General features: G+C 20.9%; 2 protein-coding genes across 5 annotated transcripts; both read left to right on the forward strand.

Annotated features, from left to right (window-relative positions):
• The first annotated feature begins 4,847 nt into the window (after window positions 1–4,847).
• Window positions 4,848–16,494, forward strand: LOC135146230 (serine/threonine-protein phosphatase 2A 56 kDa regulatory subunit epsilon isoform-like). Of its 3 annotated transcripts, none has more exons than XM_064078389.1 (15): window positions 4,848–4,921; window positions 4,984–5,177; window positions 5,726–5,836; window positions 5,893–5,985; window positions 6,208–6,398; window positions 7,198–7,276; window positions 7,362–7,424; window positions 7,816–7,948; window positions 8,769–8,827; window positions 10,513–10,606; window positions 12,105–12,240; window positions 13,248–13,302; window positions 14,444–14,521; window positions 16,204–16,345; window positions 16,400–16,494. In XM_064078389.1, exons 1-15 carry the CDS (start codon window positions 4,888–4,890, stop codon window positions 16,456–16,458), a joined length of 1,521 nt encoding a protein of 506 aa, XP_063934459.1. In that variant the 5' UTR covers window positions 4,848–4,887; the 3' UTR covers window positions 16,459–16,494. The 3 variants fall into 3 exon arrangements, with proteins under 3 accessions (XP_063934459.1, XP_063934460.1, XP_063934458.1); XM_064078390.1 differs by having other exon boundaries at window positions 16,403–16,494; XM_064078388.1 differs by having other exon boundaries at window positions 16,204–16,494.
• Window positions 16,495–21,154: 4,660 nt separating this feature from the next.
• On the forward strand, window positions 21,155–22,573 carry LOC135146235 (14-3-3-like protein 2). Of its 2 annotated transcripts, none has more exons than XM_064078397.1 (5): window positions 21,155–21,192; window positions 21,407–21,470; window positions 21,586–21,786; window positions 21,853–22,148; window positions 22,239–22,573. In XM_064078397.1, the coding sequence occupies exons 2-5, from the start codon at window positions 21,412–21,414 to the stop codon at window positions 22,517–22,519; spliced, it is 837 nt and encodes a 278-aa protein (XP_063934467.1). In that variant the 5' UTR covers window positions 21,155–21,192; window positions 21,407–21,411; the 3' UTR covers window positions 22,520–22,573. The 2 variants fall into 2 exon arrangements, with proteins under 2 accessions (XP_063934467.1, XP_063934465.1); XM_064078395.1 differs by having other exon boundaries at window positions 21,179–21,246.
• The last annotated feature ends 353 nt before the right edge of the window (window positions 22,574–22,926 follow it).

Here is a 22,926-nt window from a genome sequence, read left to right on the forward strand (position 1 = left end):
TTTTTTGTGATATAACTCCTTTAAAAACTTTATATATATCTCTAAAGTCACAATCTATAAGGCTATCCCAGTAGTTAAAAAATGTAGATAACCAGACATTAATGACTTATTTAAACTCGCCTACCTTCAAACCCTCTTTTAAATGAACTAGCTTATTTACATAAAATTTTATCGGCCGTTACATTGACTAAATGAATTTGTCGCTATTCTAGAGAACCTCCTTTACTCAGGAATTTACGAAGCTGACCTCTGATTTCATGACTATGCATTGAACGAATATAGTGCTATCAAAAAGGCAGGAGCGATAGCTTTTTTCATGGCTTTCATTTAAACTCATTTTTTTATCTTCTGCCAGCCTTTTATTCCAAAATATAATATATTATTAAACATTTAGTTAACTAGTATATCACAGACTGCAAGGATTTATAATATACATTATTGGAAACTTAAGTCACGCTAATAATTAGTTAGATAAGTAAATAGTCTCCTCTCTAGCACAACGTTTAACAAAAAACAAGAATCTCATAGTGTACGAGTCATCCTTCTTTTTATAGCGTTGAACCCTAGATCGTGTGGAACCTTTAAACTGAGCTATGTACAGTTATAGAATATAAGGGTTTAACAGCTTATCTCTTCAAGGAATTATATGTACTTTTAATATAAATCAGTGACTAGACAACAAGAGGCACCAACAACGGAACCCAACTCCCTAACTCTCTACCTTATTTTTACTATTATTATTAATGGGCATTCCTGGTGCTTGCTCCTAATTTACGAACTTTCAACAGAGTGATGACATACAATTAGGTTTAAGCTTGCATTAAAGCAATGTCAGGCGTTAACTAAGCCCGTTGGGCGGTCAACGATAGCGTGCACCACAGCAAAATTTATATAACGGCCAACGTATGGGCTCAACAATCTTTAAATGTTAACACATACCAAAAATTATTTTTTTTTAAAAGGATTGCTTAACTATTTAATTTTTAGTCCCCTAAAACAGATGAAGTTATAATATAAACAATTTAAAAAAATTAATATATCTTAATTATAAGTTTTCATTTTAATAAACTTAGAGGTCACCGGTTCCCATTTCTAGCCTGTAAGCTGGCCTATTTAAATTTATTGCCTTTACATAGTAAAATCTTTGAAATTGTTAAAAATTTTTAAAACTTTTGAAAAAAGGTAATGCCACGATATATTAACAGACTATAGAGCTGATTTACCGTAGTTTGTAAAATTACAAAAATTCTGGTAAAATTATTAGAAATAGTGTGAACACTCTAAAACTCTGTTGACCCGGTTATATTTCATCAAAAATGAGGGGTTTACTCAAGTTTCTAAATTTTTTCTATTTTTTTAAAATTTTTTATTATTATATTAAAATAATCAAATATATAAAATACTATTTATTGTAATAGATCTTGTTTACGGGCGTATATTATGATTACTTACATTATCATGATGCAATAATTTAAAAAACGCTCCAAAAATTTTAACTTTTTAATAGCACGTGGAACCAGAGATCGTGTAATTTGTTAGTTTTGTTAGAGACATTTTTGCAAGGTGTCCAGTTCTCCAGCTTTGAAGCGCTTTATTCCATTTACTCTTATCAACTAGTTATTACTGTCGTGGTGTTCCTTATTGCATCCTATATATTGCTGCCTAAAATTAGTAAAATAAAAATTAATATAATAAAATAATTTATCAAGTGAGTTAAGCGCTTACATATGAATAGCAATAATGTTTAACAAAGATTTTTCTAATTAGTTAGTTAAATAGTTTTTAGACTTCTCGCATTGCACTATGGCGCAAACAAAGACGCGCCGTATCCCAAAACAAGAGAGATTTATTAAATTTAGTACGTAGCACGCCGTAGATATGCTCCTACACGCTTAAATATATACAAATACACAAATCAAAGACAGTGACTAGGCTTTTGCAAGCACGTGTTACCAAACATATTGAATGTTCCTAAATCTTTCATGCACAATTAAATTACTAAAAATAAAATGTTCAAATAATACTAGTTAAACTATATAAGTATAAATTACGCAAACAAGAGCTCTCATTTTTTTAAAGCGGGAAGCTTTTACTGGTTTAATAGGTTTTTGGCTAAATCTTTAACATAAAATAACTTTAATAGGAGATTGTTGGTTTTTTTAACATTTTGGTAACCTGTGTGTAACGAAATGCAAGGGCCAACTTACATTGTAAGCTTTTAACTTTAATACACTGACTTTCTCTGTTATAATACCTATTTTTAAAATGAAAAACAAATTAAAGTTTAAAGATTCTTAATGTTAAAAAAAAAAACTATCCGTATTTCAGTTCGTTGTTAAAGTTGCGAATCAATGGTTTTTCTCACATAAATTTTGGTGATATGGCGCTAAAAGTGTTTTTAAATAGCCATGTCTCAATAGAAGTACCTAAAGCACTTATGAATACAAAGTTTAAAACATACGGCTTCGTACTATAGAATTAATAAATGACGGACTATTATAAAATTAATTTAAAATTTACGATGGTAAAAAGTTAAATTCATGAATGACTGCTACTTTTATATAATGCGGGTGAACTTTAAATAGCTACTTCTTCAGCCTTTAGAAAGAAGCCTCTGAGGTTATAAAAGGGATAACTGTAACTTTTTTGTACTTCTGTAAAGTACAATCTTTGATATGGGCATGAAAGTAAAAATCCATTGTGCAAAAAAGGAAGGTTGTACCATGTAACATTTCTTTTATATACAAATAAGCTCAAATTTTTAGTAGTTTAGATAACAGTACATCACACTTAAGCTAAAAGATGGATAAAAATGCGCCAAACTATGAGCTGTAATCATATATCCGGAGAATTCTGCTAAGAACAGAAAACCAAAGCAAAAAATACCGGGCTGAGTCCTTATAATAAAAACTATAATCTTCATTTATAACCCACAAAAAAAATTTAAGATGTAAATTGGCGATTTCAAAGACTACCTTTAAAAATAATAAATTTTACTCTATAAATTTTTACTTAAAATACCCAAACCTATGTATTATTAAGAAAATTCAATTAAAGATGCTACCGATAATGGGGGCTGCAGTTATGAAGCGCAAAGTGGCCTTAAATTTGGGGCACTACAAGATTCTATAGAAGAGGTACTCGTATATTATAATATTACTTATAAAAAGTACTCTGAAACCAAAACTACTGTACAAAATCATGTACTTTTATAAACTTTAGTCAACGTAAAGCTCTAAAAGGCGCAAAAGCGGACCATAAGCGAGAAAAATAGTCGAAGTGTAGAAAAACTAATGGGTCGCTCACACCCCACTTTTTTTTAAAAAACAACATTGGCTTACTACGGTCAGTCTTTAAAATTATTATAATTTACTATATCTGTGTTCGCTTTTTCGATGAGTTAGAGCACAATCAAAAAAAGGCTTGTTAAGTAAAAAGAAAGGGAGTTTTGAGGTATACTTTTTTTTAATAGACTTCATCCTTATAAGGATTTATGGCTTAACCTGCCCACCAGTGTATTTTCTCGAAGAACCCAGAAAGCACACATTTAACTATTGAATAAAAGTAGCGCAGCCTCGCACATTTTTTATGTATATGCGAATGCGTGCTGTAAAGAACTTAAAGTTTCTAAAAGATATAAAGTTATAAGTTAGATTGACTTTTATTAACTAACATTTAGTTATTATCAATCATATTTACTAAATTTAATTTAGATAAAAAAAAATTTAGGTTTTTTTCCAATAATGAGTTCCAAAGAAATTTTTAGTGGTTAAAATGGTCTCCATACTTGAAGATGATAGAAATAGATTTTCTAATGCTCTATCGAGAGTTAAAAAACTTTGGAAACTTCAGTTTTTGAACAGGAATAGTCTTCATTTATTATTAGTACATTCCTTTGGCAAATATTAAAAGTTAAGGGAAGCTTGTAAGATAACAATGTTCTTAATAACGCATTGTAACAAAATTAATATTTTTAACTTAGGCCCCCCTTTAGTAAGATTTCATTTTGTAAAAGCTACTCGATTTTAATATAAAAAATTGGTTTTCTCCTGATCTGCTAAGCTTTAACTCTATATTTAACTTATTAAAAATAAAAAATCAAAGCTGCTAAATTTTTATTTTTTTTATAGCAAAATACCTAAAATATTAAATTAAAAGCAAAAAACGTTAACTGTGTTACGTGCTAGTACAAAGCAGTTTCTAATAAAGTACAATTAAAAATAATTAAGGGTAAAAACAATATTAATTAGGCCTGTTACTAAAATTTATGTAATGAGTGTCCTTTAAAATATTACTTAAAATAACTTTATGTTAAAATTTAGAAAAAGTTCAAACAGTTATATATTAATTTTTCACCTTATAGATTTGAACTCGCGAGTAAACTTTAATTATATTTAAAAAGTTTTTTAGGTAAAACTGATAGTTTCTTTATCCACTAATTCAAATTGTAGAAGTAGCAAAAAAGCATATATCAAAAGTTTTTCCTCTTAAAAAAAACTATGTTAAATAAAATAAAAAGTGACAAATAAACCCAAAATATAAAAGCATTTAAATTTATCATTTATATGTTTTATACCCTTAAGTAAGTAAAAAGGTAAAAGCACATTAAAAAGTTATATAAAAATAATTTATGTGAAAGAAAAAATGATAAAAACTTTTATCTTTCACATGTGACAAACACTATAAAATTATACTGAAGTTTAACTATTTAGCTATTGGCTGTTTCAGGGCGGTCAAAAGTGAAACAGTTGAATTTTTTTTTTATTGCTAATTAAAAGGATCTTAAAAAGTTTTTTTTTTAAACAATTTAAAATTTTTAAATGCATATTAATTTTTTTGTTTTGTTTTGATTACTAGAAATTTTAGTTTCTTATTTGCATAAAAAATATGCAAGTAAGTAAAAATTTACCAAAAATTATAGGTATACCTTATATTTTTGCTATATTTCTATCAATATATTCAAAAAGAATATAAAAATATAAGAGGCTCCTACTGAAAAGAGAGAATCTTTATTTATGGAAAAGCTAGAGCAATGCTGTGTACTTTTCGACTTCTCTAATCCACTTTTTCATTTGGAAGCAATGGAAATCAAACGGGCAACTCTTCGAGAAATATGCGAGTATATGAAGATGGCCAGTACAATAACTCCAAATATATATCCGTACATTGTTAAAATGGTCTAAAGCTATTTTTTATTATCTTTACACTTTTTTATATTTAGATTTAGATTATTTTAATTTTTTAAAGTTATAAGATAACTTAACTGTTATATTATAATTATTTTTATGATATGCTTTACTATATTTTATATCTATATTTTTGTATAATTTCAAATTCTTAATAACAATGTTATGCATTAGATCTTATTAGTTAATTATTAAATTTTTCGAGCATTTTATATAATGTAGTGTTGGCGTTAATAAAAATTATTTTTTTTTTCAATTTTTTTTTTAGCAACCCGTTTTTGTTATTTTAAATAATTAAATTTTTTTCAAATTTCTAATATTTTTTAATTAGCGGAATTTGTAGAAAAAATTTATGAGCTTATCTTTTTTGCTCTTTGCGGCTTTATTTTTTTATTATCAATAAAGTCTCTAATTTAGTTATTTAAAAAATTGTTTTAAAATTTTAAACTACTCTTTTAGGCATTTTTTATTAATTATAAAATCGTTTCTATAATTTTTCCCTTTTTAATTATTTATGACATTAAATTTTTTTCTAACAGTTAGCTTGTAATCTTTTTCGTTCCTTGACTTCAACAACATATTTAAAAAGAGAAACTTTTGAAGCGGATGAAGACGAGCCTGTTATGGACGCCGCGTGGCCTCATAGGATGGTTCGTCCTTTTTCATTATAATGAACAATTGAATATTCTTATGGAAATCTATAAAGCTCGTTTATGAATGCTTTATTTGCTTTCTCACTTCCAACGAATTTTCTACTGAAATTGCAAAGGAATATATCAATAAACCTTTTATTATAAAAGTATATAAATATTATTATAATTATTATATAATTACTATTATTTATAATTAATTTTATATTTATTTTAATTTTAAATATTATTAAATTTCCTATAATAATTACACTTTAAATTTTTACTATTATTATTAATAATTACAATTAAATTTACAATTATTAATTACAATAATTATTAAGGTTACTATCATTTATTTACAAATCTTATTAAATTTATTTGCTTGCCAGCTGCTAATGCTTTTTGATAGTGAAGATCCACGTGAGCGAGACCATCTAAAAACTACAGTGCATCGACTTTACGGGAAATTTTTAGTCTACCGTTCGTTTATACGGAAGTGCATCAATAATATTTTCCATCAATTCGTCTACGAAACGGAGCGCCACCACGGCATTTTCGAGCTGCTCGAGATATTAGGAAGGTTCGTTCGCTTCGGGTGGGGCTCGGTTTGATACGTAGTGGTGAGCGTTTATTTAAAAAAAAAGGGCCTTGACTTTACTATTATAAAAATTTTTATTTTTATTTTATTTAAGAATTTCACTTTTTTTGTATTTTTTTAATTATATTTTTGGTTATTAAAGACACTACTTCAAAAAAAATAATCAAATTTTTTGAATATTTTTATTGACCTTCACTTTCTTTTATGTAAATTTTTTAATATTTTTTTATGAATTTTCTTCCATTAATTTTTTTACAATATTTTTATGGGAGTGTATATTATTAACGAGTTTACTTTTTTCAATAAAACTGAGCTCCACTAAGCTATTTTCGAGCTGCTCGAACTATGAATGAAAATTCGTTTCGTTTCGTTTTAATCGGCTCGGTCCGTGGGTGCGCGAATTTTACTAGAGAAATATTATATATACTTGTTATCACGTGGAGTTTAACGAGTTTTACTTTTATATTATTTTTTTTAGTATATATTTTTGTATAAATTAATTATTTTGGCCCATTAAGTTAAGTTATTATGCTTATTACTATTTTCCGCAAAATCCACGTATTTAACTTTATGCGTTACCAATTTTGTGGCTTATTTCTACCCTCTTAAATTAAAAGGCTGTTTTTACTGTTTGTATGACTTTTTATATTTGGTTAATAAGTTGCCTGTGTATATTAACTGGTTCAGTTTGTACTTGTTTATGGGCGCTTTTGATCATTAATTATTATAATTATTATTATTATTATTATTACTATTATTATTATTATTATTATATAAACAGTATCATAAACGGATTTGCTTTACCATTAAAAGAAGAGCATAAAATATTTCTCATGCGCGTCTTGATGCCTTTACATAAAGTTATTTCTTTTTTTATTGGTTCAATTGTTTCAACTCTTATAGCGATTAGCTATACTTTTATAATAATATTTTAATATTTTTTAGGCAAACAATATTATTTGTTATCACAATCAACTTGCTTACTGCGTTGTTCAGTTTTTAGAAAAAGTATATACTTTTTTGTTATAAAAAAGTAAATATTATAGTAAAAAGTTTTACTTTAAGACATAATAATAAAATACTAAAAATACTCTAAAGTATAATATAATATAAAATATAATTTCTTATGTATACATAAACTTTTTTTATAACAAAATTAATATTATACTATTTTTTTTATGATTATTTTTTTTCTTCATTATTATAATTAAATATATTTTTTTAAAAATAATAATAGTAATAAAATTATTATAAAAACCTTTATAATAACTTAAATGAAAGCTTATTTACAACTTTATTTATAGAAACTTTTACTATTATTATATTATTTATATTATTATTGTGTTGGGTTATATTATTTAGTATTATAATAATTATTATAATTATTCTTATATAAAAGGACCCTTCCTTAACGGCAGCTGTAGTAAAAGCAACGCTTCGCTATTGGCCAAAAGTGAATAGCACTAAAGAAGTTTTATTTCTTAACGAAATTGAAGAGATTTTAGAGGTCGTTGAAGAAAATGAATTCAAAAGTTATTATTATTATTGCTATTATAATTATTATTTATTATTATATAATTATTATTAAAACTGTTCATTTTTCACTGTAATTATATTTAAAGTTGTTTTATTATATATTCTATTTATTATTATTATAAAAACTTTTTATTTAGTATTATTTTAATGCAAAGTTTTTTTATACATTTATTTATTATTTATGATTCTATAAAACTAATTTACTTTGTATTATTATAATGAAATTTCTATAATATATATTTACTTATTTTGTTATTATAATTATATAGATATATTCTACTTGTTATTATTGCTATTATTATTTTAAGCTGCCTTTTTTATTTATTATTATGTAAATTTCTTTATTTATTATTATTCTGCAAACTTTTTTTATTTGTAAATCTTTTATTTATTTATTTATCATAATAATTTTATTACTATACAAATCTCTTTTAATTATTATTATTATTATATAAATATCTTTTACTTATTATTATTCACTCTTTTTTATATTATTTATTATTATTATAACAATCATAATCTAAATGTCTTTTACTTATTATTATTAATAATATAATTTTCTTTTTACTTATTATTATTTAAAGTTGGTTTATTTTGTAATTATTATCATAATATAAATCTCGTTTACTTATTAATATTACTATAATATCACTTTCTTGCACTTATTATTATAATTATTACCGTAATTAAAATTTTTTTACTTATTTTTATTATATGAATTTGTTTTATTATTAAAATAAAGGTAAATTCTTTTATTTATTATTATTATATTGTAAATCTCTTTAATATATTACTTATTATCATTATTTTTTCAAGCTGTTATGCTTCCCATATTTGAGCGGCTTGCCACGTGCACAGCAAGTCCACATTTTCAAGTATTTTTTTTTAGTATTACTATAAAATTTTTTATAAATAATTAGATTAATTAAAGTTTAAACAAAAATTTCATTATAAATTAATAAATTTTCTTAAAATAATAATGAAAAATTAAAAATTTTACTATGAATTCATATTAACAATATTTTAAAAAATTTTAAAAAAATATTCATAAATAACAAAAAAATTATAATAAAAAATAATAAACACTATTTTTAAGTAAATCCAAATCCAAACAAAAAATTTTATTACAAGTTAATATTAAATAATTTTCTTTTAAAAAATTCATAAATAAAAAATATTTTTCTAAATTAATATTAGATTATTGTTTTTTTAATATACATTATAATTCTTTAGTAAACGTAACTAGAACAAAAATATTACAAATAATAAATTGTTTTTTTCTAAAGAAATATAAATAATAAAATATTTATAAAAATTTAGATCATTTAATAATGAATTAACTTTAACATAAAAATTATAATATATTTTTAACATAAATTCTTCAATAATAAAATAATTAATAGAAAAATATTGTTAATAATTGATGCTAAATTTTTTTCAAAAAAGAATATAATAAAAATAAAAATTTATAAATAAAAAATAATTCTATTAATTATTAAAAAAATAAAAAACTAAATGCAAACAAAAACATTAATATTATTATGAATTGATCTAATAATTTTTATTAAGAAAAATTTATAAATAATAAACTACTTAAAAAATAATTTAACTGTAAATAAATATTAAATAATTTTTCAAAGAAAAATATTATAAAATTCAAACTTTACAAATAAAAAAGTAATACATATATAAAAGAATTTCTTTCTTGATAATTATTTATTTTTTCAAAAAAAATATATTAAAAAAATTGTTAAACATCAAATATTAAAAAGAAAGTAATAATAAAAAATTTTAACTAAAATAAATATTGATTATAATTTAATGTTAAACTGTTTTCTCAAAAAGATTATACTAAAAAAAATAAAATTTACAGATAATAAAAAATATCATCACTAATTAAAGTAATATACTTTTCATTAACTTTAAGCTAAATACCAAAAATTTAATTATAAATAATTTTTTTTTAGAAAGTTATAATCAAAAATAAATACTTTATAATAAAATTTTTTTTTACTCAACAATAAATTTGTTGTTAAAGAAAAATTATTATGAATTATAAAAAATTCATAAATAGGAAAAAATTTCAATTATTATAGCTTTTTACTGTTAAGAAAAAACTTAAACTAGAACAAATGTATAATTAAAATTACTATTAAAAATTCAGAATTATAAAAATATTTAAAATATAAAACAATTAACTTTTATATAAAGCAGATGGAAAGAAAAAAATTTATTATAAGTAAGAAAATTCTTTTCTTTAGAAAAATTGTAATAATAAAAATTTTATTAAAATTTAATAAAATATAAACTAAAACAAAATTGTATCAAAACTTATTATCAATTTTTTCTTTACGTATTATTTTCTGTAACTTTTTTTTTTAGTTTTGCTCATAATTTTCTTTAGTTTAGTATTTTTTATTATATTCAAAAAAAATAATATTTATAAACTTTTTTTTACTTTTTATTATAATGTTTATTTTATGTTTTTTTATTATATATAAAAAAATTTTATTTATATCACTTTTTTAAATTTTGCTTTTTTTTTTCTATACTATTTTAGGTGGCCGAAAGAGCGCTAAACTTTTGGAATAACGAATATGTTGTGAGTTTAATTCGTTTGCATTCTAAAGAACTTCTTCCACTAATGTTTAAAGGTTTTTTATTTTTATGTTAATAATAATAAAGTATTATAAATAATTAAAATAATAATAATATAAATAATAAAAACTTTTAATAATAATAATTATATATTATCATAAAAAGTTTTTATTTATAAAATATTAATAATGAAAAATTATTAATAATAAATGTTTTTTATAATAGTTATGATAATAAAAAGAACTTTTAATAATTATAGTAAAATATTTTTGTTAAATAATAAAGTTTTTTTTAATAATAATGAAAAGAACATTAAATAATATTAATAATAACAACATTTATAAGTAATAATAAGTTTTGTGGTAATAATAAATAAAATAATACCTTTTTAAAAATAATAGAGAAATATAAAAATAATAAAAAGATTTATAAGTATTATAATTTTTAATAATAAAAAGTTAGAGATAATATATATAAGAAATACCAAATAATGAGATTTTATACATAATAATACAAAATACAACTAGTAATCATTACTGGTAAAAATGTTATTATGTTTATTATAAGAAATTTATTGAGTCATAAATTTTAGTATTCGTATGAATCTTCATAGTAATTTCAACATTTATAATGGATTTTATGGAAATTAATTCATTTGTCTCACGATTATAAACAGAAATTTCTTTTTTTTTATAAGTGTAATGAATATTTCATATAAATGTTAGTAAATGTTGAGAAAATAATAATAATGACAAAATATTTATTCATTTATTTTTTTAATTTATTTTTAAAAAATTTTAAATGCGGAGCAAAAGGGGTAATTAAAAAGTTGTTTTATTTATTAGTGATTTCAATATTTATAATGAATTTTTTATATATTAAAATTACCCAAAGGTTGGGTAAATACGGAAAATATTCTAAAAGAATTTATAAATAGATATATATATATATATAAATACTTGATTATTGCATGAATTTTGGACAATTTATTATGCTGAGTTGATAATAATTATAAAGTTTTTATTTTTTTCATATTTTTTTACTGAATTATTTTTTTATTAATAATATTTATTTATATTTTTATAATTTTTTATTTATTTTTTTATTTTTTTAAAAATAAAATAATAAATGTAAAGTAAATAATAATAAAAAATAAAACTTTAAATAAAGCATATTTAATTTTTTGTTTATATAATAAAATATTTCATTATTATTATTCATAAAGAATTTAATATTTTTCTAATAAAATATTATTTGTCATTATTATTTATTTACTTTTTTTTACAATATTTTACTATTTTTTTATACGTTTTTATATAAATATTATACTTCATTATGAATATTTTTTAAATATAATCAATAATAATGGTAAAACTTTTTATAATGTATATTTTTTATTCATATTTATAATTAATTATTTTATTAATATTTTTTTTTTTTAAAATATTATAAAGAAAAAATATTTTTTACTTTATTATTATTATTATTATTCTCTTCTTTTTTTTAAAAAAAAATAATTATATATATTTATTCTTATTAAAATTTTCTTTTTAGCTTTATATAAAAGTAAGAACGTTTGCTGGAACGGGATGATTCAAGGCATGAAATTTAATGCGATGAGAATATTAATGCAAATGGACCAACAATTGTTCGAAAACTGCGTCAAAAATTATAAAGAAAATAAGTTTCGGTGTGTTTACTTTTTTTATCATTATATTATTATAATTATTATTATTACATTTTTTATATACGTTATTATATTATTTACTTTCTATTATTTTATTATTATTATTATTAGACTTAACATTTATTTATTATTATTCATTATTTTATTATTTTTTTTGATATATATGATATATATTTAATATTTATTTGTTATCATTATGTACTTTTCATTATTTTTTTTACTTTTACATATTTATAATTATTATTTACTTAATAATATTTTTTAATTAATATTTATTTAATACAATTATTATTTACTTTATCATTAAATCGTTTAATATTTATTATATTCTTAATTTTTTTTATATTTTATTTATATAAAAATCTATTTATTATTATTTACTTTCAATTTTTTATTTATCTACTTTTTATTATTATTATTTAGTTTTCAATATAATATATTACAATCTATTTATTATTATATTTATATACTTTTAACATAATATTTATTATTATTTATTTATTATTTATTTACAATTTACTCCTTGACTTATTATATCACTTAAGAATTATTATTTACTTTTAATATTTTATTTTATTTTTATAGTAGAATATTTATATAGTACTATTATATACTTTATAATAAAAAAGCTATATATTATTATCAACTTTATAATATAATATTATTTATTGTTTATATTATTATTTATTTTATTATCATTTATCTCTATTACTTTTTATTGTATACCATATCTATTCTTTTTTATTTATATTACTATTTAACATTTTCTATAACTATTTATTTTATTATTATTTATTGATTATTATTCATTATTATTTTTATTATTTATAAATATTTACTAATTTTTATAAATATTTTATTATCTTTATTTTTATTATTTACAGATTTTTGTGTTATTATCAGCAATATTTAATATATGTTTATTTTATTTTTTATATTTATTCATTATTTTTATTTACTATTATATAAATGTTATATTTATTTATTATGAATGAATTTATTTTTTTTAGTGAAAAAAATAAAAAAAAGTTTATGGAAGACTCGTGGGCTACACTGAATGATTTGGTAGTAACATTTATATTAAGATAATAATATTAAATAATAGTAAAAATATATCCATATAAAATATTTATAACAACAAAGTAATGAAGTTATTGAATATTAAATAGTATTAAAACTATAATAATATTAATAATAAAAATATATATTGAAAATATAGTAGTAGTAATAATTAATAATAATAAATAATGAAATTATAATAAAAAATTAAAAAATATAATATAATTAATAAATTATAGTAAAAAATAGTTAATTATGAATATGAATAACAATTGATATTAATAATAATTATATGAAAATAATTAATAAGTAATAGTAAAAGAATAAGCAATGGATAAATTATAGTTAAAGTAATAATTAATAAAAAAATCTAATAAATAATAATATTAAGATTAACAGAATTAAAAAATAATTAATAATGAATATGGATAATAATTCTAATAATAATGAATGATAAAAATATAGTAATTAATAATAATAGAAATCAAAAAATTATCTCTTTAATGAATAATAGTAGAAATAATTCATAACGAGAGTATAAATAGTAGTTTTAATTAATTAATAAATTATAAAAATATAAAATGTATAATACTAATACTTAAAAAAAATAATATAATTAATGAATTCTAGTAAATAGAAATAATAATGAATATAAATAATAATAATAATAGAAATTGAATAAAATAATATTATTAATAATTAATAGTAAAAAAAAGTAATAATGAATATAAATAATAATTTCAGCAATAACAAAAAATAAAATATAATTAATAATAACAAAGTAGAAATTAAAAAAATAAATAAATAATAATTACAACTATAATTAATAATTAATAATAAAAATTGGAAAAATTAAATAATAGTAATAATAAGAATAATAAATAAAAAAATTAGATAATTAGTTATTAATAGTAAAAATAATTTATAATGAATATTAATAATTTATATAATTATAGTAATAAATAAAAATAATGAATAAGAAAAACTAAAAAAATTTGGTAACTAGAAAACTTTTTTATTTATATAATAAAAATAAATAAAATAAAAAGTTATGAAGAGTAAAAATAATAATATAAAGAAAATGTTTTCTATTTATTAAAATATTATTATTACTATTTAGTATTAATTATTAATATTAATTGATGAGGCTTCTGAAAATCCGCAGTATACTGTTATTTTACACCGAAAAAGAAACTTTTCTCCGTATAGCGCACTTCTTAAGCAGGTTTTATTACTATTACTATTATTATTTCAAACTTTTACTTATCAATAATTTTTTTTTATAATAAAATTCATGTAAATTATATTATCCTTTCAAATAATTCGAAAAATTGAAGAAATATAGATTTTATTGTAATAAAAAAGTTTATTAATTTTAAATTAAAAAATATATATTATAAATTCATTATAATAAAAAATTTAAATAAAAATTGTATAAAACTTTTTTATTTACAAAAAAAATAATATAAAACTAAAAATATTATAAATTTTAATTACGAATTTATTTTATATTTAAAGAAATAATCAGAAAATAAAATTATTTGTTTTCGTTTATTTATCATATAAAATTATTTATACTTTTATTATTTTTATATAAATAATAAAGAAAAAATTATAAGAAAATTTATTATCAGTTTTATTTTAATTAAATTTTTATATTTTTTTTTATAAAAATAATAAAAGTTAAAAGATATTTATATATACTTCTATCAATATTATTTTTAAGTAAATATAAAATAAAAATAGTTTAAAAACTTTTAATAAGAAAAATATTTTATATAAAAATAAGTAAAATATTATGTGAATTTCTTTTTATATAAGTTAATAATTTTTATTAAATTACTGTTTAAATTTTATTTATAAACAATTTAGATTTCACATTTTAAAAATTTCCTAGCAAAAGTTAATTTTTTTTATTTTTCTCGATAAATAATATATATTTTTTAAAATATTGTTTTACAAATTAATTTTCTTTTGTTAAATTTTTATAAAAATAATAATTTTTATAATATTAAGTTTTCCATTTAAAAAAATTAATAGTAAAAAAATAATTTAATTTTTTATAAAAAAAAAATTGTTTTACAACTTGAAAGTTTTAAAATTTTTTGATTAAATATTTCTAAATACTAAATTTTTACAAAAAAATTAAATTTTATATTTAAAAAAATATAACAGTTAAATTTAATAATTTTGTTAAAATGTTTTACAACTTAAACGTTTTATAGTAAATTAATAATTTCTTTTAAATTTTTATCAAATTTAATTTTTACTTAATTAAATTTATCAGTAAAAGTCTTTTATTTTGTAACTTTTTTATAATAAATTTTTTAACAAAAAATTGTTTAAAGTCAGTTAATTATTTTATTCCGTTTCCTATTAAAAATTAAATTTTTTTTAATGAAAATTTACATTTTAAAATTTTAACAGTAAAACTTTATTATATTTTATTTTTTATATTAAAATAAATTTAAAAAAATTGTTTTATAAGAAAATAAATATTTTTATAAAATTTATATGAAAACAAAAATCTACAGTGAAAGTTTTTAATTTTTTTAACTAAAATTTTAAAAAAAATGTTTACAGTGAATTTAATTATTTTTACTATATAATTATTTATATAATTATTATTATCTTTTATACTTTTTATATTAATTTATGTGTTATTATAATAACTTTTTAATAAAATTTTAAAGTTTATTTTATTAGTGTTATTGACTATAAATTTACTCATCTTAAAAAGTTAATAACTTTTAATTTTTAATAAATAATATATAAAACTTTTTTTTACAGTAAAATTATTTATTTATTATAAAATTTATACTAAAATAAAAATTTTTAATCAAATTTCACAAAAAAAGTAGTTTATAATTTAAAAATTTAATTTAATTTTTTTAAATTTTTTTATAGCTTTCTCGCTGTTCTTCTGAATATTATAAAAATCTCGTTGAAGAAAAATCTTCTAGCGAAGAGGAAAGCGAAAATGAAGAGCTTCTCGAAGTTTTGTATAACAAAAGTGATCACGACCTTCACAAAGATGACTGTTATGAAGGTCTTAACGATTCTGAAGAGGAAATTTGTTTTGAACTTGCTAATAAATCAACAGTAGAGGAAGCCGCCGACCGCTTTGAAAAACTGACTTTAGACGAAAAAGAATTGAACTAAAATAATTTAAAAATAATAATTTGATCTAAAAAAATCTGCTGACAAATAAAAAATAGATGGTAGCAATACTTTATATAATGAGTACACGAATTTTTTTTCTTATATAGATTTTTTATAATAATTATTGAAAGTCGTTAATTTTTAAATTATTTTAAATAAAATTTAATAAAGATTAAAAAAAAATAAAATTAATGCAAAAGAAATCAAAAGTAATAATAAAAAAATTAATTTTAGGAATAATTTATCCAATAAAGTTCAAGTTTGTTTTCCTTTAATAGATTTTTAAAGTTTTTAAATTTTAGTTTAGAAAAATAAAAATGAAATTGCAGACCAAAAATAATGTATATAAACTTTATTAGAATGGAAGATTTTTATAATGTTATATATATTATTAACTTACTTAAAAAAGTCTCTAGAGACAATATTATCTGAATCGATTAAATTTTAGTTTTTTAATATTAATTGATATTAATGTCCAAAATTCTAAGTATAGAAACTTTACTTTTACAAAGTTCCCAGAGAATTTTATAAATATTTGAATCTGTTTAAAAAATTAATTTTTCAAAATTAATTTGAATTACCAAAAATTAAATATAGAAACTTTATTATAGTGAAAGATTTTTTAAAGATTTCTTATTCTTATAATCACAGTAGTATTAGTTACTGTATGAATTTAACACTGAGCTCAAAATAATTTTTCTAATTTTTTCTTTGCAAAACACTTTTTTAAAGTCTATATAACTTTCATCTATAAGAAATTAGTTTTACCTTCATAAACAAAATTTAAACACTTGAAAAACTTTTTATTTCCTTAATTAAGTTCAAAGTTATCGGTTATTTAGTACTTTGGAAAAGTATCGATCTACGCTGAGCAGAATAAATTTTTTGTTTGGGTGTACATTGAAACTGAAATTATTATCATTGCTTCCTGGTTTCGTTAAAAGAGATAAGAAAAAATTTAGATTTGTCGAGAAACCATTTCTACTTTATCTTTAGTACATAAGACTAGACGTTAACCATAATATTTCTTAAGCATAATGTGAATGCAAATATTTAACTCTAATTCTTTATGAGTTTCTTATAAAATTAAGAATAAAATACGTTTATTTTATATAATTTTTTCATAATTTCTGAATAGAAACATAAATTTTTGTAACAATTTTTTTTTACAAGAGCAATTACTTACACCTCGCAATTTATTATTATAAAGATTTTTTATAAATAAGTTGATGCCACAAAAAAAATTAGTAAATAAGAATCTGTGTAGCCCTTAATTATATAGCATCTGTTGAAGTTTTACGAAATTAGTTCCACCATAAAGTTGGATGCAGTTTTTTAACATAATTTGCTTAATATTGAATTCAATAGATTTATTATTATAATTCAATTAAATTAATTGAGTTGTAAAAGAAATTTACACCACCGAATTAATTTCAATGCTAAATTTAAAATTTTATAAATAAAACTTTTGAAGGATACAATTCAGTTCAAGAGCACCCCTTAAACTAGCACAATTTATAATTTAAATCTGTTTACTTAAAAAAATCTGTTTTCCACACTTTTTCAAACTTATTAACTTCAGCATTCTTTAGTATATAAAACTTCCTGATAACTGACTAATATTTCGGACGTTAAGTTTAAAGCATATACTTTTTTTTAAAATTTTTCTTCGGCTCCAACCCAAACTGTGCATCTATCCATTTTATTATGCTTAAAATTATGTTTTTTAACTTTTTTAATTATGTTTAGCCTTTTTACATCCCTTACTTGACTGAACTTGTTTTTGTTGTCTTTGCTGAGGCGTAGTAGCTTGGTTTAATGTAATACTTTTGAATAACGCTGTCATGATTTTAAAATTTTTTTTTTCTATCATGCACTACTTCGTTTGTTTTTAGAATTATAATACCCATATTTAACTAACTAGTTTAAAAAAATATATTATGTATATATAATTATAATTTTAATTAACAAGTATTATAAACTTTAAGCATGAACGTTTTACATTGCCTTTCTCTAAGCACATTAAAAGTTTTAAAATCTTTTTATCCATAAACGAAACTGTACAAGCTATTGCAAAAATATTCGGTTGGTTTGGTTTTTTTGTAAAAGTAACTTATGACAAAGATGGTTAAAAAAATCTAATCAACTTTATTAATATGTAAACGTTTGAAGTTTTTTTATTTTTTTTTTACACTGCCCACTCAAGTTAAGTACGCAGGGCACATTTTGTTCACTAATCAGTACTAAAGATGTGTCTTTCCAAGTTTCCTACTGTTTTCATATTTTTTTTCACATAATGATTTTCTCCTATGAATTAATAAAGATTCACACTAGATAAATTTTAAGTTAGCTTAGAAAGTCTCGAGAAAGAATAATTTTTTTATACATATATCTGAATAAAAGGAATGACTATTTTGTTCTTGTAAGCCACGAAACAATTGTTACTCACTAGCTCGTAGTATTCTTTCTAAATTATCTTTAATATCACAAACGATTCAAGTATACACATCATAAAGTATTATCTGATAGCTTTACCAAAATTGTTTAAAATTTTTCTTTGTAAACTGTATTATAAATGCTTCAGCCTGCTACTAGAAAGGAAAATAATAAGATATCTTTAATCAAATAATAACTATTAAGTAATTAAGCTAGTATTGTTGAGAGGTTTCAAGATATAATAATACTTTTATTAAAAAAAATGTAATTGAATGAATTATTGCACGTTTTATTGAAATAAACGTCATAATTAACGAGTTGGCAAACTTAGTACCATCTTTACTTGGTATAATTTTGTAAATAAAATGCAGTTTTTTTAAAAAAAAACCAGTTATTAAAGATTTTTATAATGATTTTCAAACAAGGTTGCTGCTAGCAGTCCTGTTTTGCCAAGTCTTTATAAAAATTAAGGATTAATTCCAACGATGCATTCAAAATTCCCGTGTAGCTCTATCCCATCTTTTTTAAATATACAATTGTAAATTTTTTTTGAGAAATTTATAACCCTTACATTAAAAAATATAGCCTATTTCACTCATTCTTTATTATATAACCTCTTTAATAATATTTTCTCTAAACTCGTGGTAACTGTAAAAATCTTTCTTTCCAAACTGTTAAATCCCATTATAGAAACAATTATAAAAAGGAAAAATATTTAATTATAAGACCTATAAAAAATATATATATATATTTTTTTTAAAACTATTATAAATCTTTCATAACTGCAGAAAATCACTTCAACTTTGTCAGCCCATACAAACTTGTTTTTATAAAACGGGGGCTATCTGATAAGCATTGCTTATCGCTCATGCTTAGCTTATATGAATAATTTTTATGAACCAGTAAGAAACTGCGGTTATTGTTTGTTTAGATCTAAATAAAAAGATAAGATTGTTCTAAAGTAAAAAGAACAAAGAAATTTTAGAAAGAAAAATTATATTAACGATTCAAATAACTAACATACTAAGCCAACCAGTGATAATAAAAGAGCTAAATTCTAAAAGTTTTCCTTTATTTGGTTTTAAATGCATTGTAAAACTATTGTCTTTAACCAATAAAATATTTTTTAAGGTCAGTATTTAGCTTATTTATATCTTTATAGTCACAAACGACAAACCTTTTTATATCAAGAGAAACAGTTTTATAGTATATAGCCCCAGTATTGAACTTTTCTGCTTATTATCGTTCTTTTCTAATAACCAACCATGTTTCAAACAAAACATAAATATAATATGAAGCCTCTTGTCTAACCGTTGATAATATCTCAGCAAAAAATTTAAATTTACAACCAACATTGATTAACAATTCTTCTATTGACAATAAAATAAGCGCCTAAATATTTATTGTCTGATTTTTATATCTTTCCAATCAGCATCTAGTTTTTTTTAAAAAACGGAAGAAGTACATCAGATTTCACGTTACATTGTTATAACAAGGAGTTTGATAAGATTGAAGAAAAAATAATTGTAGACTTTCGATGGATATAAACAACTTTTAAATTGAGGGAAAAATATTTGATTAACATTTGCGTCGTAGGTTTTTAAAAATTTAATAACTGACTTCAAAACTACAAAAGGTTTTAATGAATTTATTTTTGTGTGGATTCTAAACTTTATTCCTAAGCAGAAGCATTAAGTTTACATCGTTTGGTCCCTGAAGTACTAACCTAAATAAATGTACTGTACAACAAATCTAGTTGAATGTTTAAATGTTGTTAAGCATAATTAATTTTTGGCAACTTTTACATTACTTAAAAACACCAAAAAATTAAAAGGTTTTTCTTTTTTAAGTAAAATCCATTTGCATTATTAAAGTAAGCTCGATAATAAAATTTACCTTTTTTAAGTAGCTTTTTTGGTTTAATTATTTTTTACCAAAAGATTATTTTATAACCTGCAAAAAGCGAAAAAGGTGTACGAGCACAGTATATATAGGGTTGTTATTAACAAGATTAAATTTTAATATATGTGCGTTTTTTTATTTAAGCATCTATCTTAATTTTTTACTACGCAATTTTGTATTCTTTTCTACAAAGGAATATACTTAGATATTAACTTTTTCTAACTTTAAACTTTTTAAATTCAACATATTGGGCGATACGCTTATTTTGCATTATTGATTGCCCTCTCTTTTCTTATATTCCAGTTTTTGTTAAAAAAAAAATTTTTTTGCGCGGTATATAAAAATTTTTTCCTTCCCGCCTGAATTGGCTGCTTCCTTTTTCCTTTGTACCGTCTGGTGCTGCTTTTGCTTTTTCTTTCGTTGTGTAATAGTTAATATAGCAGTTGAAAGGTGTTAACATTTTTTTCTTACAATATTATTAATTTTACTGCAAGAAAAAAAAAAAATAGAATTGGTTTTTATTAAAAAAAAATCGCTTCTGTATATTTCTTCTAACTAAGTATCTTTTTTTCTAATTAGACTCTTTTTTATTACCTTCTTCCTAATCTAGAAACAATGTCTGAAGAAGCTGACAAGTATAAGTTTCTTTGTAGGCTTAGCGATTCTGCTGAACGGTAAGCTTTTTTGCCCTTTTTAAAATTTAATTATTACTCGTATACTTTTTACCGTTTTTCTGTTTTTGTTTGTTATAACTTATTTTTTATCCGGCCTTGGCTTTTCTCTATAAAGCCATATGGATATGCTTTATTACATAAAGAAAGTAGTAGAAGTTTCTGAGGGGGCTGAATTCAATTCTGAAGAGAGAAATTTACTTTCAGTCGCGTATAAAAACATAATTTCTCCTAAACGCAACGCCTTAAGAATATTTTGGAGTTTAAAAAATAATCCTAATAGCAAAAATATGGAAAAAGTTATCGACTGGTATATTGGGTTAGTTCACACTGTTCTAATTTTTCTAAAAAATTTAAAATTTAAAAATTAATTAATATTTTTAAGTGTTATTAAAAGCGAAATTAGAGAAGTTGTTAGCGACGTTCTGCAAATTACTGAGCGACTCATGGAAAGGTGCAGTACTACTGAAGGGAAAATTTTTTTCATGAAGATGCAAGGTGACTACTATCGCTACTGCGCGGAATGCGAGATGGGCGATTTGGATAGAAGCGAATTAGAAAAAAATAACTTGAAATTAAGCGAAGAAGCGCTGAAGGCTTCAAAAGATTCAAACGAGTGTTATCAGCAAGCTTACGAATTAGCAGTCGCGGAATTGCCTCCCGCTCATCCCATTCTTTTAGGTTATAAAAAAAAATTAAAATTAACTTAATTAATTTAAAAAAATTAAATTCATTTTTGACATTGAAATCTCTTTATATATATGAAAAAAGGATTGATTTTGAATTATTCTGTGTACTTTTTTGAAATTGTCGGGAATGTTTCTAAAGCTTGCGAGCTTGCGCAAGAGGGATTGAACAACGCGCTGAACACTCTAAATTCCGGCGACGAGTACAAAGATTCTTCCGTCATCTTGCAATTGATCCGCGAAAATTTGGCCTTTTGGGAAGGCAGCGAAAGGAAAACTGATGAAGAAAATGAAGGTGACACGGCAGGAAAAAAAGATGACGAAAATGCGGTAGAATGCAGAAAGGAAGAAGAAGCTGACGTTTAACGTTTTTATGTGTGTGAAAAATAAAATAATAAAAAATAATTTTTTTCTTTGAAATTTTCAATTTACTATGTAAAAATATATAAAGTTGGAGGTGAACGGTAAGAAAGAAGAAGCAGACGCTTGACCTTTTTGTGGGCGTGGAAAAAAAAAATCTAACTTTTATTACAAAGTAAATTTGTCTGTGTGTGGAAACTTTCAAAAATAAATATTTAACTTAAAATTTAAATTAACTGTGTAAGTTAAGAGTTTAAGGTAAACAGCAGCAAAAGAAGAGGAAGCAAACGCTTTACTTTTGTGTGTGTGTGTGGAAGTAAAGTGTAAAGTATAACTATTTAAATTTCTTTGTGTGCGGTAAAAAGAAATAAAAAAGGTTTATAAGTTTAATTTTTTTTTCGATGAATTACTAT

Source organism: Zophobas morio, unplaced genomic scaffold, assembly GCF_036711695.1.
Source record: "Zophobas morio isolate AGI-343-1 ecotype UQ-CSIRO unplaced genomic scaffold, CSIRO_AGI_Zmor_V1 ptg000216l, whole genome shotgun sequence".
Classification (NCBI taxonomy): Eukaryota; Metazoa; Arthropoda; class Insecta; order Coleoptera; family Tenebrionidae; genus Zophobas; species Zophobas morio.